Source organism: Mastigoproctus giganteus, chromosome 6 (assembly GCF_048544385.1).
Source record: "Mastigoproctus giganteus isolate SK-2022 chromosome 6, ASM4854438v1, whole genome shotgun sequence".
Lineage (NCBI taxonomy): Eukaryota > Metazoa > Arthropoda > Arachnida > Uropygi > Thelyphonidae > Mastigoproctus > Mastigoproctus giganteus.
In genome coordinates, this window is record NC_143580.1 from 95,748,607 (window position 1) to 95,766,980 (window position 18,374).

At 38.5% G+C, this 18,374-nt stretch overlaps 1 protein-coding gene across 1 annotated transcript in view; it reads right to left on the bottom strand.

The window, feature by feature from the left end:
* Positions 1–18,374, bottom strand: part of LOC150084467 (uncharacterized) — a 199,009-nt gene that overhangs the window by 34,269 nt on the left and 146,366 nt on the right. The window contains exon 9 of the mRNA XM_090376248.1: positions 13,833–13,892. Coding sequence (XP_090232374.1) covers positions 13,833–13,892 — 60 coding nt within the window. The remainder of the gene's footprint in view (positions 1–13,832; positions 13,893–18,374) is intronic.

The window sequence follows — 18,374 nt, forward strand, 5'->3', positions numbered from 1 at the left end:
GAACAGAAGCCTGAAAAACAAGATGCATGATATTTCAGGGACTGCTGGGAGCTATTGCGGTACAAGTAAACACATGGGTTGTGTTAGGGTAGCTAAGAATAGAAACAGGTGCAGGTATACTTGCGTGTACACCAATGCTAGGAGTTTAGTAAACAAATTTAATGAATTTGAGGTATTGCTCAAAACATCAAAGGCAGATGTTGTTGGGATTTCAGAGACGTGGTGTCACACAGATATAAGGAATGCAGAACTGGAATTTGGGGAGTACAACGTCTACAGAAAGGATAGACAGGATAGGAAGGGGGGAGGGGTTATGCTATTAGTTAAGAAACACATAAAAACCAAGGAAGTGAAGCCAGTCGACATCGCTGGACAGTGCAGTGTTGAGTCAGTTTGGTGTGACATAAGTATTGGGAGATCAAAATTGAGAGTAGGAGTGCACTATAGGCCTAATGACTCTGATGAGTATAATAAGAAACTGTACAGGGAAATAGAGTGGGCCAGTAAATCAGAGAGTCTTATAATGGGAGATTTTAATTTCCCAGATATTGACTGGAATTTGGGGGCTGGTCACTCACACACTAGCAGGGCTTTCGTGGATTTATTGGATGATTGTTTTCTACATCAGCATGTTCGGGAGGCAACTAGAGGGAGTAATACTCTTGATTTGATTATCAGCAGTGATTCTTCATGCATTAAGAATCTGCAGATAAATGAACCACTAGGTGGCAGTGATTACAGTGTGCTGAAGTGGGATTTACTCAAAGAGGTAACTACCATTAGGGGTAAAGGGAAGGGTTATTGCTTCCGTAAAGGCGACTACGATGGACTGAGACAGTATTTAAATTCTATACAGTGAGACCAACTGATGATGTTACCAACAGCAAATTCAAAATGGGAAGCATTCAAAGAACTTATCTTGAAAGCTACTAGGCTTTACATACCAACTAAGAAATATTGTTCAAGGTTTAGGCCAAAATGGATGTCAGATGAACTAATGAGGCATATGGCAGAGAAGAAAAATGCATGGGATACTTACAAATTAACACATGACACAGAAGCCTATGATAGATACAAGTTGATATGCAACCAAGTTACAAAGGAGGTTAGGCAGGTGAAGGCAGATTACAAGAAATCCTTGGCAAGGGATGCAAAGAAAAACAGCAAAGAGTTCTTTGCTTATGTAAACTCTAGAAGGAAGGGGATGAATCAGATTGGTCCACTTGATATTGATGGGTCAACTGTTGATGATCCTGCTCAGGTAGCTAACAAACTAAATGAATATTTTGCATCGACATTCACACATGAGGAGTTATTCAGTGAGGCGAATGCCAGAGGTGTATTCAACTCTAGCAGCAAGCTATAGAATCTTGAAATAACTGGGAGTAAAGTGGAGGAGAAATTGTTGAAGATAAACACAAGAAAGGCACCCGGGGTGGATGGGATCTATCCAGTTATATTAAAGGAGGCAGCAATGGAAGTAAGCAAACCCTTAGCCATAATTATGAGAGCTTCCTTGGACTCAGGGGAGGTACCCATAGACTGGAAATGTGCAAATGTGACCCCAATTCACAAAGGAGGATCAAAGGCTGACACAAGTAATTATAGACCTGTAAGCTTAACTTCTGTTCCAGGAAAATTAATGAGGCACTGGTTAAAGAAGCACTGCAGGATCATTTAGACAAGACTTCAGTTACAGCTCGGACACAGCATGGTTTTGTTAAGGGGAAGTCTTGCCTGACCAATTTGATTGGATACTATGATGCAGTCACAAAAGAACTGGATGCAGGGAATAGCTTTGATATTATATACTTGGATCTTAGAAAGGCTTTTGATACTGTTGCACATAGAAGACTGCTACACAAATTGGAGCAGTGTGACATTGGAGGCAAATTGCTGCTATGGATAAAGGGGTGGTTGAGGGGGAGCAGACAGAGAGTGGTAATCAATGGACACTGCTCATCATGGACTAATGTTATTAGTGGAGTCCCTCAGGGCTCAGTGTTGGGTCCATTATTGTTTTCTGTATTTATAAATGATATTGATGATGGTATATCAAGCTTAATGTCCAAGTTTGCAGATGATACAAAGGTTGGCAGGGTTGTCAAGGACACTACTGACACTATGCTGCTGCAACAGGATCTGGAAAGGTTGAGCAGATGGGCTGAGAGGTGGCAAATGAAGTTTAATATTGACAAATGTAAAGTACTACACATGGGAAAAAGCAACCCCAGAGCAACGTATCAACACTGTGGTACTACACTGACAGTGGTAGAGAATGAAAGGGACTTGGGGGTGGTTGTGCAGGCAGATATGAAGTTCTCTGAGCAGTGCAGACGGGCTGCAAGAGTAGCTCATGGAGTATTGTCAATGATATACAGGAATTTTTCCAGCAGGGATAAGGAGGTGATTATTCCCTTGTATAAGGCAATGGTCAGGCCACACCTAGAATACTGTATACAGGTCTGGAGGCCTCATTTCAAGAAGGATGTAGAGCTGCTGGAACGAGTACAGAGAAGGGCAACAAAGTTTAGTGAATGGAACAAAGGGGTGCTCTTACGAAGAAAGGCTTAAGTTTTGCAAATTACAGTGTCTGGAGACTAGGCACCAGCGAGGTGATCTGATAGAGGTGTATAAAGCCTTGAATGGTTTAAGCATGCTCAATGCTGATGGGATTCTTCCTCTAGCTCAGAATAATCACCTGAGAGGGCATAAATTGAAATTGAGGAAAGACAGATGTAGGATAGACGTGCGGAAATTTGCCTTTAGCCAGCGGGTGGTTGGTTGGTGGAACAGACTTCCATCCCTTGTCGTGGAGGTTGATAGCCTAAATAAGTTTAAGGCTCAGCTGGACAGGTATTTTGAACGAACAGAGGGGTGAAGTGGAAGTGGGTTTTTTTTTTTTTTTTTTGGCTGATGCTGCATAAGCTTGCTTTCTTGCATCAAATGCCTCTGCTAATGCTAATAAAGCTTAGAGAAACAAGCCTAAATAACTTTAGGGGATATGTCAGGAGTGTTGTCAATAAAAGGGCTGAATTTGAACTCCTGGTTAGGATAACTAAAGCTGACGTAATAGGGCTAACAGAAATCTGGTGCCACCCAGAAATTGGGGATGACAAGTTCCACTACACTATGAATAATGTATTTAGGGAAGATAGAAGGGGCGGTGCAGTCACACTCCTTATGAAATGCAGCCTGAACACGAAAAGCACTTTTGTTGAGTCTGAAGTTACTCTGCCAGCATAGAATCTGTGTAGCGTGAGCTAATCAGAAGCAAAGGTATAATGAGAGTGGAAGTAATCTACAGGCCTGAAGATTGTGATCAGAGTCTTTACATGTAGATGGACTGGGCAAGCAAATGTCTTAATATGGATGACTTCAATCTGCCTCAGATTCATTGGAATAAGTGTGAAGGAAATCAAAATGAGGAAAAATATTTTAAAATAAACTAGATGATTATTATTTGTACGAGCATGTTAGAGAAAATACTAGGGATAAGAATATTCTTCACCTGAAAATTACTCATGAACATCACAGATGACATCACAGAGCTCAGGAACAGGAACTATTAACAATAGTGAGCACGCAATCATTAGTTGGAATGATGAAGAAAGTTGTTACAGCAGTTAGAGGTAAATGCACAGCTTTTAATTTCAGAAGATGGGACTATGACAGTTTAAGGTTCATTTATTATATGGCATTTGCCATAAACATAAATGCCATAAATATTTATTATATTTATGGCATTTATTAATTTGGCAGATTGAGGAGAGCGGGCAAATACAGCCGGATCTCTCCTTAATGAATTTCCATATAGCAACAATTTCTATTTAGCAAACTTTTTTTGATTTCCGCTTGGTCATTACATTGAAAATAGTTTCTGGATAACAAAGAAGATTTCCATATAACAAACTGATTTCAAGAGACCTGGGTAAGCATTGCTCGCACCTCTAGCCTTTAGGCAATAAAGATGATGCTGCAGAAAGCGGAAATTAAGAGCTAAAAGGATTAAGAATTAATTCCTTCAGCTTTTAAGAGCTAATGGATTAATTCTGAAGAGCATGAAATAAGAGCTAAAACATTCCGCAATTTTGGAACCCGTAAAACCTATTCAAGTGCCTCTACTGTACCAAGAAGTCACAGTGGTCAACTGCTATATGTATCCACAGCCATTGGCAAAGATTAAGGCATATTCCCAACACAGACAAAGGTTCTAGTCAACCTGTTTTATACCGTAAGCATCCTATTAGAAAATTAGGAAAGAGTGATTTTCCTTTATTCTGGAAATTCATCTGCTGTTTCGCAGAAATAAGTCATCCACATTTTCACTAACTTTCACCTGTTGTTGTTTACATGGTAGGTACAAGTGGTCCCTAATACAAAACTTACAAGTCTAAGATGAAATCTTGGAATGTATTGAAAAAAGTGGAAATGTTTAATAGCATAGATCAGGGAGTTACAAAAAAAGAAAGAAAGAAATTATTTTAAAATTTATGATCCCTGACAGCAGTGTGTCAACCATTCTGAAAAACTGTTTTCAATTCTCAAACTGTTTGATGAAATGGAACCAAGTCATAAGCTGTTGTTATTTGGTTTTTAGGAGCATTAGCAACTAAGGCCATATTGCTCTGGGGATATGCAGTAGTCATTCCCTGACCTTTCTGCATCCTCCATATTTGGTGGTCATGGGCTCGAACCCCGGTCTAATCAAGAAGCATGTGCTACGCACTGCGGCTCCTGCCCACCTGGCTACAGAGGTGCCCCCCAGTCATAAGCATGCAAAATTATGCCCTTATGAAGATGTAGATTGATTCAAGACGAAAACATGCCGATATCAGGGACATTAATAAAAGGAAAGGCTATGGTGTATGCATCTTTTATGGGGCATAAAGCCAGTTCTAATTGGCTGGAAAATTTAAGTGCCATGGCTTATTCAAAAAAGTTATTTCTAGTGAAAGTGGAGCTGTAATCAAAAAAGACAGTACCCATTAGAAAGAAACAGTTTTGAAAAAAATTATGGGGGACTACGAACCCAAAGATATATTCAACGTTGATGAAGCAGGTCTACTTTTTAAATGTTTGCCGAACAAGACACTCACTTTTAAAGGTGATAAATGTTTAGGTGGCAAAAACAGCAAGAAGAGAACTGCAGTCTTGTTTGGCACAAATATGGCTAGTAATGAAAAACTGAAGATTTTGGTGACAGGCAAAAGTAAACAACCCCGATGTTTCAAAGGAGTAAAGTCAGAATGGTACTACAACTAAAACAAAAAATCTTAGATGACAAGTGAAATTTTTGAACAGTGGCTGTTAAATTTTAACAGAAAGCTGATTAAAGAAAACAGAAAACTTGTGTTGATTGCCAACAAACTGCCCCGCCAACCTTCACTCGGTAATTTTGAAAGTGCAAAGCTTGTTTTCTTCCCACCGAATACCTTGTCTAAACTGCAGCCAATGGATCATTCAAGAATTTGAAAATTCACTACCGAAGGCACATACTAAATAAAAAAAAAAGTATACTGAGAATAGAAACAAACCAACTTATAGATTCTGTTATAAATTTATGGATGTGCATATCGGAGTTGGCAAAAGTGTGAAGTCAAGATGTGACAGAGACAATGATTAAGAATTGTTTCACAAAAGCGGATGAAATGCCAATTAACAACAATGAGAGGGATGAACTATACTGGAAGGAACTCCAAGAGAGATGTTTCATCAATGGAGAAACTGTTCTTGACAAATTTTAAGGAGTTGATAATGATGTTATATAGCTGAATATCAAAGTGACTAACATTTTGGTGAGAATTCAAAGAACTAATGACAATATTAACGATGAGTTAAATGAAAATGAGGGCAATATTAAACCTTCCAAACATGAAACGTTGGTGGCATTTGAAACTTTTCAAAGTGAAGAAAATGGGCCAGAAAATATTTGATCATTTAAGCAAATGAGAATATTTTCATGAACGATATAAAGTAAATTGCAGTGTACAACGAATATAACCAAATATTTTACGAAATAATTCTTAAAAGTATATTAATATATTGTACACATCGTGTAAGTAGCAATTTCTTCATAGGTATGGACAGAATGCTGCAACAACAGGACCTGGAAAAGTTGGGCAGATGGGCTGAGAAGTGGCAATTGAAGTTTAAAACTGAAGTTTCAAAAGAAGTTTAACACTGGCAAATGCAAAGTACTGCATATGGATAGCAGTAACCCCAGAGAAATGTACCAACTGGGTGGTGTTACACTCAGGGTAGTAGAGACTGAAAAAGACCTGGGGGTAATTGTGCAGTCAGATATGAAGTTTTCTGAGCAGTCAGACAGACTGCCAGAGTAGGTCGTGGGGTCTTGTCAATGATATATGGTAGAAGGAATTTGTTTTGTAGAGACGGGATACACTTAAACAAAGGCAGTGCAAAAGTTTTTGCCAGTATTATTGAGGATACCTTAAAGGTTCAGGGAAACTCCTAGTTAGGGGGGATGTGGGTAATACTGACACGCGTTTATCTGATAATATTGGTCAATATAACTCTTGCACATACCTTAAGAGTTCTTATCTGTTACCCCAACTGGATGTATTATCTAGATGTTCTGGGGGCAAAGACGTTTCACGTGAGCGGATAGCTAATATCAGGGAAGAGAGCCTAAAAAACTTCAAGGGTTGTGTTAGGGTTGTTAAATATACAAGAACAGTAAATCTTAATTGTTTATACAGTAACATTAGAAGTGTCGTCAATAAAATGAGCGAATTCGAACTGCTGGTTAAAACAAGTAACGCGGACATAATAGGGCTTACAGAGACGTGGTGCCACTCGGAAACTGGGGATGATGAGTTTCAGTACAGCTTGTATAATATATTTAGGAAGAATAGGTTAGATAGAAGGGGTGGTGGGGTAATGCTTCTTATCAGAAGCAGCCTGAGTGCAACGATAGCTTTCGCAGATTCAGACATTTCACATGCTAGTATAGAGTCTGTATGGTGTGAGATAGTTGGAAACAAAGGTATAATGCGAGTAGGAGTAATCTACAGACCAGGTGATTGTGAAGATTATGACAAAAGCCTCTATATGCAAATGGAATGGGCAAGTAAGCGTCAATGTCTTATTATGGGTGATTTCAATTTGCCTCTAATTGATTGGAGTAAATGGGAAGGAAACTCTACATGGGGAGCAAAATTCTTAAATCAACTAGATGACTGTTATTTGTATCAACATGTCAGGGAAAGAACTAGAGAAAAGAATACCCTAGACCTCATCATCACACATGAATCAGATGACATAACAGGGCTGACAGTACAGGAACCAGTGGCAGGAAGTGATCACGGAGTTCTACGGTGGATGATGACGAGAGAGGTAGCAGAAGTAAAAGGCAAAAGGAATGGGTTTTAATTTCAGAAAAGAAAATTACGATGCCTTAAGGTACTACATGACCTCTATTAACTGAGTAGATATCGCGCAGAGAATGAATACATTTGAACTGAGGTACGCTTTTAAAACATTAATCACAGATGCCTTGAATGAGTATATACCATTAAAAAAAAAAATACTCCATGAGGAGGGTTCCAAGTTGGATGAATAGTGAAGTTGCCACATTACTTGAGCAGAAAAAGGTGGCATGGAAAGGTTAAACAGCAATAAAAAGTACTGAAGCCTATAACAGCTATAAGGTGATGTGTAATAGAGCCACAGAAAAGGTTCGACAGGCAAAGGCAGTTTATGAAAAATCACTAGCAAACTGAGCAAAGAGGGGGGATAAAGAATTCTTCACATACATAAATGACAAGAAGAGCAGGACAAACCAGATCGGACCTTTACGTAAGGGAAAGGGGATAGTAATAACACCAGCTGCCGTTGCAGATGAACTCAACAGTTATTTTGCATCGATATTTACAAATGAAAAGCCTTTTGTGGCAAAGGGAAATTGTGGGAGCGAAGTTAAAAAATATGTAATTAATGATATTGAAATTTCGCAAGATTATTTAACGAAAAAACTTTCGAGCCTACAGACCAGTAAGGCTCCTGGAGTTGATGGAATATACCCTATAATCTTAAGAGAGGCGACAAGTGAGTGCATTGAACCATTGAGGCTAATTATGCGAGCATCATTAGACTCTGGGGAGATTCCCTTGGATTGGAAAAGTTCAAGTGTATCTCCCATACATAAGGGTGGCTCTAAAAGTGAAGTTGGAAATTATCGACCTGTCAGTCTGACTTCAGTAGTAGGGAAAATCATGGAGGCAATGATCAAGGATGGAATTCAGGATCATTTGGATCAAATTGAAATTCTCAAGGATACTCAGCATGGTTTTGTAAAGGGAAAATCATGTTTAACAAATCTGGTTCGCTATTTCGAAAGGGTCACTCACGAGCTGGATTTACGGAATAATTTCGACATTGTTTATTTAGATTTCAGCAAAGCTTTTGACTCGGTCCCACATGAGCGGTTGCTTTATAAGCTGCAACAGGTTGGAATCACTGGGAAAATCCTTAGATGGATAGAAGGATGGTTTCAGGGCAGGAGCAGAGGGTTGTGATAAATGGCTATTCCTCAGATTGGGTTGATGTAAGAAGTGGGGTTCCCCAAGGATCAGTATTAGGACCACTGTTGTTTTTAATTTTCATAAACGACATTGATGAAGGGATAGAGGGCGTGATGTCTAAATTTGCAGATGATGTTAAAATTGGTAGAGTAGTTAATGATCACTGTCAAGCTGAGCTTCTTCAGAGAGACCTAGATAGACTTCAGGAATGGTCAGAAAAATGGCAGCTGTGCTTTAATCCAACAAAGTGTAAGTAAGGTATTACACCTGGGAAACAGTAATCCCAAAAAAACTTATTCACTTGGTGGAGTTCAACTAAACCCAGTACTGGAGGAAGGGGACTTGGGTGTTATGATACGGTCAGACATGAAATTCTCTGAGCATTGTAAACAGGTTGCAAGGAAGGCCCATGGTGTCCTATCGATGATCTATCGAACTTTTGCAAGTAGAGATAGGGACGTGATAATCCCATTATATAAGGCTTATGTCAGACCACACTCGAAATACTGTGTTCAAGTATGGTGACCACACCTAAAGAAAGACATCGAGCTTCTTGAAAGGGTGCAAAGAAGGGTAACTCGCCTGGTGAGATCGGCAAAAGGGCATCCTTATGAAGAAAGACTTCGAACATGTGGGTTGCAGAGTTTGGAAACTAGACACATAAGAGGAGATTTGATTGAGTGATTGAGGTGTTTAAGGCTCTGAGAGGCATCAGTAAAATGAATAAGGACAAAATTTTCAAGATTATAAATGATGCTAGAACTAGGGGACATAAATTCAAGTTACGGGGGAAATGTTTAGATTGGACTGCAGGAAGTTTATTTTATCCAGCGAGTTATAAATTACTGGAATAAGTTGCCTTCATGAGTGGTAGAGGCCGACAGTTTGAGGAAATTCAAAGGTCATCTGGATAGTACTTTCGGGTAAGGGAAGCACATAGGATGATAGGTTTAATTTCCTTTTTTTTATTAATTATTATTATTTTTTTTTGTTTTTATCATTGTTTTGTTCAGATTTTTTTTTTTTTTTTTGGCTGGTGCAGCATAAGCCATAGGCTTTCTTGCACCATGTGGCCATTACTAATACCAATACTAAATATACAGGAATTTTGATAGCAGAGATAATGAGGTAGTAGTAGTAGTGGCATGTGATGCAAGAAAGAAAGCAAGTGTATGAGCTTATGCAGCATCAGACAAAAAAAAAAAAAAAAAAAATCACACCATTCCCTCCAAATGCCTGTCCAGTTCCTCCTTAAATTTATTTAACCTATCAACTTCCACAACGACAGATGGAAGTGTGTTCCAGCAATTAACCAATCACCCGCTGGCTAAAGGCAAATTTCCGCACATCTATTCTGTATCTGTCTTTTCTGAACAAATGCAAGGATCCCATCAGAATTCAGCATGCTCAATCCATTCAAGGCCTTATACACCTCAATCAGATCAACGTGCAGGTGCCTAGTCTCCAGCCACTGCAATTTGCAGAATTTAAGCCTCTCTTGGTAAGAGGATCCCTTCATTTCCCTCACCAATCTTGTTCCCCTTCTCTGTACACGCTCAAGGAAATCTACATCCTTCCTAAAATGAGGCCTCCAGACCTGTACACAGTACTCAAGATGTGGCCTGACCATTGCCGGAGGGGCAATCACCTCCTTTTCCCTGCTAGCAAAATTCCTATATATCAGTGAAAAGACCCCATGACCCGCCCTGGCAGCCTGCCTGCATTGCTCAGAAAACTTCATATCTGACTGTACATTTACTCCAAGGGCATTTTCCTTTTCTACCACCTTAAGTGTAGAACCACACAGTTGGTACGTTTCTCTGGGGTTACTTCTACCCATATGCAATACTTTGCATTTGTCAATGTTAAACTTCAGTTGTCACTTCTCAGCCCATTTTCCCAACTTATTTGGATCCTGTTGCAGTAGCACACTGCCATTAACAACCCTGCAAATCTTTGCATCATCTGCAAACTTGGACACTAAGCCTGACATACCTTCATCAATATCATTGATAAATATACAAAACAACAGAGGACCCAACACCGAACCCTGTGGGACTCCACTAATAACATTAGTCCACGAAGAGCAGCACCCAGTGATTACCACCCTCTGTCTTCTCCCACTCAACCATCCTTTTATCCATTGTATCAACTTACCCTTAATACCATTCTTCTCCAATTTGTACAGTAGTCTTCCATGCGCAACAGTGTCAAAAGCTTTCCTGAAATCCAAATATATGATATCAAAATTATTTTTTGCATCCAGTTCCTTTGTAACCACATCATAATATTCTATCAAATTTGTCAGACAAGACTTTCCCTTAACAAACCCATGCTGTGTCTGAATTATTGCTGCAGTCTTGTCTAGATGATCCTGCAATGCATCCTTAACCGGTGACTCCATTATTTTACCCGGAACAGAAGTTAAACTAACTGGTCTGTAATTATTATTGTCACCCTTCAATCCCCCTTTGTGAATTGGGGATACATTTGCACATCTCCAGTCCGTGGGGACCTCCCCTGAGTCCAAGGATGCTTTCATAATTACAGCTAAGGGCTTACTTAGTTGCTTTGCCGCCTCCTTTAATATAACTGGATAGATCCCATCCACCCCAGGTGCCATTCTTATGTTTATCTTCAACAATTTCTCCTCCACTTTGCTCTCAGTTATTACAAAATCATTAAGCACCCTGCTACAATTTGATAACCTTCTGCCAGTCTCAAACCTTAATAACTCCTCATGTGTGAATGTAGATGCAAAATATTCATTCAGTTTGTTTGCTATCTGAGCAGGATCATCAACAGTCGAACTATCGATATCAAGTGGACCAATCAGATTCATCCCCTTCCTTTTAGAGTTTATATAAGTAAAGAAATCCTTGCTGTTTTTCTTAGTATCTTTTGCCAAAGATTTCTCGTAATCTGCCTTCACCTGCCTAACCTCCTTTGTGACCTGATTACAGACTAGCTTATATCTGCCATAGGCTTCTGAGTCGCTTGATAATTTATATGCATCCCATGCATTTTTTTTCTCTGTTACGAGTCTCATTAGTTCATTTGATAACCATTTAGGCCTAAACCTTGAACAATATTTCTTAATAGGTATGAAACTTTTAGTAACATCCACGATTAATTCCTTGAATGCTTCCCACTTAGAAGTTACTGTTGGTAACATCGTCAGTTAATCCCACTGTACAGAATTTAAAAACTATCTGAGACCACTGTACTCACCTTTACGGAAGCAAAAACCCTTTCCTTTATCCCCTGATGGTAATTATATCTTTAAGTAAATCCCACATCAGTACACTGTGATCACTGCCACCTAGTGGTTCCTTCACTTGTATGAAGCAATGGTCAGGCCACACCTTGAGTACTGTGTATGGAAGCCTCATTTTAGGAAAAATAGAGTTGCTAGAATGAGTACAGAGAAGGGTAACAAGATTGGTGAGGGGAACAAAGGGGTGTTCTTACAAAGAAAGGCTTAAGTTCAGCAAACTGCAGCATCTGGAGACCAGGCACCTGTGAGGTGATCTAACTGAGGCGTATCAATCATTGATACAAGGTTTCTCTCAATCCTTGAATGGATTGAGCAGGCTCAATGCTGATGGGATGCTTTCTCTTGCTCAGATTACAAACCTGAGGGAGCATAAACTGAAATTGAGGAAAGACAGTAGTAGAATAGATGTGCGGAAATTTTCCTTTAGTCAGCAGGTAGTTGATTGCTGGAACAAACTTCCATCTGTCATGGTGGAAGTTGATAGCTTAAATAAATTCAAGGAAGTGGACAAGCATTTGGAACAAATGGATGGATAAAATGGGAAGGTTTTTTTTTTTTTTTTTTTGGTGGCTGATGCTGCATAAACTTGCTTTCTTACATCATATGCCTCTACTAATGCTAATGTATTAATAAATTAATTCTTTTAAAATGTTAGAAAATTTATTCATTCACACTTATTTCTGATTTATTTCCCATCCTTCACTTTATTTCTGAATGTTGAATTACAGTATTTTTCATCATTGAAAAGGTCATATTTCTTTATAACAAAATTTCTCTTTAACGAATTTTGTCAGGCAAACAATTGATTTTGTTATATAGAGATCCGACTGTACATTTGAATTATGGAACACCTTAAAATGCAAGCTTTAGATGTTGTGACATTCGTGCAGGATAAAGCACCACCCCCATATTGCTTCTCTTGTGAAACAACTGTTACTCTCAGCGTTTGGAGAGAATCAAGCCATCACTTTTAGTATGAATGGCCACCAAGGTCTCCAGACCTGACGCCCTGTGATTTTTGGTTATGGGGCTACCTGAAGTCACAGATTTACAGAGATCACCCAATGTCGTTGGCAATGCTAAAAGACTCTATACGATGGCAGGTATCAATACCTCCAGAAATGCTGTTTCATACTATCTATAACACCATTAATTGTCTTCAGGCAGTGCTTGACAACGAAGGCCGCTATACTGAATATTTACTATAATGAGGTGCTTTATGGTGTTACAGATCGAGCGCCACCTGGTGGACATATTTGGACATTCTTTCGGGAAAAAACCCATATAATTTCTATGCATTTCTGCACTAATCTCGTTACCATGCGTCGAAAATTCACTGAAATACCGATTCTTTAATTGTTTACTAACTTTTGAATCACCCTGTATATTACGCTATAAAATTTACATTATTGACATTATGTTTTTGATCTTCTGTCAGATTGTCAACTTCAATAATGAACTCTACACAAAAATATATCTTGTAAAACACTCACTACATGAAAAAATGATAAATAATATAGGAAATCATACTATCGTTCACATTTAAAATGCTTTAATTAATTTTCTGATATCTTCATGTAAATACAAAATTTCAAACTAATGCAATCAATCATTGTAACAAATAGCAGAATAAGATACCAGATTTTGGTCTAGTGAAAAATTAGTTATTTATGAGGGTTTTCATAGATATTCTAAACATCTGGATGATATTTTCACTATAAATTTGAAAACAATACATCTTCCATTTGGTGTTATGGAAGTGGATTGTTCGAAAAAATTTAAAGATGAATTTGACAAATTATTAGAGGGGGCAGTTACAATTTTTTTTATTTGGCTGACTGCATATAAGCATGCTTCATAGCATCATTTACTAATAAAAACAATTTTATTTTCAATTAAATTTCAAAGAACTAATAATCCAGCAGAGGATAAAAATCAGGATAAAAAAGGGGAAAAAAAAACCTTGGTATAAAGAGAAAAAATTTGAATATAGTTAATGTAATACTTACTTTTGCAGGCCAAAATGGGAAACCTTTCAATTTAGCCCACACTAGTGTATGTGGTTTGCCCTGTTCAGAAAAAATTAATTAATCACTCATATTGAATACTTAATTTAAAACCAAGTTTTAATAACATAAAGAAAAAAGTAATACACATCTGTGTAGAGATATTTCTGTTAAAGATCAAAATGGGCCAACTAATAAATGCAAGACAAAGATATGGAAAGTACCTGTTTCACCTATGAAATTACCAAATAAAAACTACATAAACTACAATCAAAAATAATAGTATTCACCATATAGTGCAAGGAAGCCACAGGCTTTTGCTGCACTGGGGGTAAAAAAAAAAAAAAAAAAAAAAAACACCAAGCAGATAACATACAAATTACACGCTTCTCTCCTCATACAGGTAACTATCCAGTTGACCTTTGAACTTATATTCAAACTGCCAGCCTCAACTAGCTGCGAGGGCAGCTCGTTCCAGCAATTACGAATCTCTGCTAAAAGAAAACATCTTATAATCTAGTCTAAACTTCAACCCTTATAAATTTGAATTCATGGCCCATAGTTCTGAAATTCTTTATAACAGCAAAAATTCCACTTCCATTTCATTTTACTAATCCCTCTCACAACTTTATAAACCTCAATCTGGTCACCTCTGAGATGCCTGGTTGCCAAGCTCTGTAGCTCACATAATTTTCTTTCCTTGCACAGTCATCGTTTTGCTGATCTCACCATTCCAGTTGTTCTTCTTTGGCCCTTTGAAGAAGTTCAATGCCTTTTTTTCAGATGAGAACTATATACCTGAACACAGTATTTTAAACACTGTCTTACAATTGCCTTATACAGTTGGATTATGACCTCCCTATTTCTACAGAATAATATTCAATAAATCATCGATAGGACACCACTGGCTTTCTTGGCTAGTACCATTCAGAAAACTTCACATCTGCCTGTATCGTAACTTGCAGATCCTTGTCTAATTCTACTGATTTTAATTCAACCTCGTCAAGTGTATAATTTATTTTGGGGTTGCTTTGAATGCAGCAAAACACAAGATCTTGCATTTTGCTGCATTAAAACATAGCTGCCACTTTTCTGACCATTCCTAAAGCTTGTTCAAGTCATCCTGAAGGAGCATTGCTTGGCACTGATCATTAACAACTCAACCAATCTTTACAGTCTTCAAATTTTTACATCACGCCTTCTATCCCTTCATCAATGTCATTTATGAAAATGAGAAACAACAGTGATCCAAAAACAAATCTGGAGCCCAATCCTGATGTTCTACTAATCTGAAGAATATCCATTAATCACAACTCTCTGCCTTCTGTCCCTCAGCTACTCAGCAATCCATCTTAGAAACTTATCAATAATCCCAACCTGTTCAAGGTTACGCAGCAATCTCTTATGAGGGACCAGGTAAATGCTTTCCTAAAATCCAAATAAATCTGTTGAAATTTTTCACTATATCCAGCTCATGAGTAACTGTGTCAAAATAGCCTACTGAGTTAGTAAAGATGACTTTCCCTTAACAAAATCATCTTGTGTATCCTTCATAATGCCATATCTATCTAAATGTCCCTGAATTGCAGTCTTAATCATTATCTCTAAGATTTTTCCTACCACTGAAGTCAGACTAACCAGTCTGTAGTTACCAACTCCATTCTGAGAACTGCCTTTACGTTGTGGCGATAGGTTTCCACTTCTCCAATCAAAAGGAATCTTTCCCAAATAACTTCATAATTAATCCCAATGGTTTAATACACTCCCAGGTGATCTTCTTCAAAACTACCAGGTATATGCCATAAACTCCAGGAGTCTTACTTGCCTTTATGCTCAAAAGTTTTTCTAATAAATAACCATCCATAATTACGAAAGCCTCTTCTCAGTGAAGGATCTTTCCTCAGTAAAGACTGATGCAACGTACCTATTCAATTCAGGTCTACGTACCTATTCAGTAAGGGTCTGATCTGAAATTTTTCATGTATTCACATACAGTAAACCCCCGCTATTCGCGGGGGTTACGTTCCTGAGAAATGTCGCGAATACCGAAAACGCGAATACTGAGTTATGGCTCCCATAGTAATAAAGGGGTTCCGTTCCAAAGTATGAAATATATAAGAAAAACTAGTCTAAAATTTTGTATATGTGTGTATTATATGTACCTTCATAATATGATTATGTACATAGTGAAATGCAAGCATATGGCATCGAAATGAAAACAAGAAACAATTTAATATTAAATGTAATATTTATTAGAAATTTCAAACCAGCGCCTTTGCTAGCAAAAAAAAACTTATCCCGCACTGCTATCACCAGTTTCGCTAAGGTGTTGATAAAGGAGTTTTGCCTTTTCGCGAATGATGAGTGAACTCAACGGAATCTTATTTTGAGTTCGGTCTTCTATCCACAGATTTAAAGCTTTTTCCATTTTTTCTAATTTAACATCACGAGTTACAGAGCAAATTTTTGAAGCAATTAGCGCGTTTTCACGGACACACTACGACGGATTTTTCTTCCGATTTCTTGATTGATCGTACTGTTCACTCATTGATTTTATAATGTTTTGCCACTGAGGAGACACTTTCACCATTAGAAATTTTATCTAATAACTCAATTTTATTCGCTAATGTCATCACCTTCTTTGATATTTTCACATTTCTCTTTTTATTCGTAGCCATATTTTTGTAGGGGTTAGAAAGAACTTGTCCACAATAAAGTCACTTTCTTCCGTTAACACACTCGAAAAAGTCTGTTTTACACTGCAAAACGGTAGATTTATCACTTTTGAAAGCATATCAATTTATCAATTTATAAATTTATTCAATTTATAAACATATCAATTAAAAGCAAACGACGAAACCTTCCATGACAAACGCATAACACATACTGAACAAGGATTAGCGAGAAACATCCACGCTCGCGATTTTGTCACCCCATCCCCCACTGAGCGCTGTTTTGACCGGGAAAGATAATTTTAGCAACGCCCATGTTTTTTATGGCGGAAAATATTCACGGCGCTTTAAAATTCACATTTTTTTAGGTTTCATTTTATATTAAATCGGCGATCGCGAATACGCGAAACCGCGAATACAGATACCGCGAATAGCGGGGGTTTACTGTACATGAAAAATTTCTTGTCCCCATTCTTTGCTCTCTTAGCCAATGTTTTCTCATACGCAGCCTTGGCCTTCCTATTCTTTTTTATGGTACTATTACAGATCAACTTGTAGCTGTTTTAGGCTTCAGTGCTTTTCATTGCTCAGTAACTACTCCACACTATCTAAGAAATAAATTCAGTTCATCCAGTAAAAGCGTTACAACACACCTTCAACCATGCCCGTATGAAGTGTGCCTGTTTCCACTTTGGACTTCAAACCTTGAAAGTATGGATCAGTTGCCTACACCTAGAACTGCAGAGAGCCATCGCAACAAGTCCAGGCTTACCCAGGAACTCAGAGGTTTGGTTTCTCTGTTAACATTCACAAACCTAATTCACACCCTTTGTTCCCAGGCTATCTGCGTATCTGATACTTACCACTCACACCAGTAGCGTAACTTCATTGGTCTACTCTGAGAGGTTCACTCTTCCAGAACTTGCATGGATCCCCTAGAGCAATGCTAATTTTGTCTTAAACTTCAGCAACAAGCAATTATCTGCCAACCAGATCGAACTTCTCACTTTTGGTATGAAGTTTGCCGTTCTACCACCTAGACCTCCCATCACACAAATCACCATGGGGGGGTGTAGAGACATCCTTGGCCAGCCTCCCTGAAGAGACTGCTAATGACATACGCTTCAAGACCACTTCTATTCTTCAGCATGTATGGCCTGTTAATCCTAACCTCAACCATTGCCAACATGCATCCCTTAATTCTATCAGAAACAACAATACCATCATCTTTCTACCAGCTGACAAAGGACGCCGTACAGTTGCGATGGATTGTCTCAAGTATCTAGGTAAGGCTCTCTCTCTCTCTCTCTCTCTCTCCCTCCCTTCTACTCGATCCTAACATCTACGAACCGGTGCAGGACCCTCCCATCAGACTCTTGGGATGATTAGAGTCAAAGGTGAATAAGTTAGTCAATGATTGGTTCAAGTCCGGGAAGATTTCCAAGTCCACACGTTGGCAATTACATGCCACGGGCTGCCAGCTCCCATAGTTCTTTGGCCTACCAAAAGTGCACTAGCCAGACATCCCTCTTAGATGCATTGGCTCTTGTTGCAATTCTCCAACATACGAATTGTCAAAACTCTTCGCAGGTTTGCTAACACCCCTAGTAAGAAATACCAGTTACACTATCTCAAACAGTGAGGAATTCCTACACCTCATCAAGCACCTCACAGTTCATGAAGACAAGATCATGGCATCCTTTGATGTCGTCTCTTTATTTACTTCAATAAATACCTGTTAAACAGGTCTTCATATGTGCCAGGCAACTTTTGGAAAATGACACCAGCTTACCGGACAGAACATCTATCTACAAAAAATATCTTGCAGTGTCGTCATGTTTGGTGACTCTCTCTACAGACAAATACACGGAAC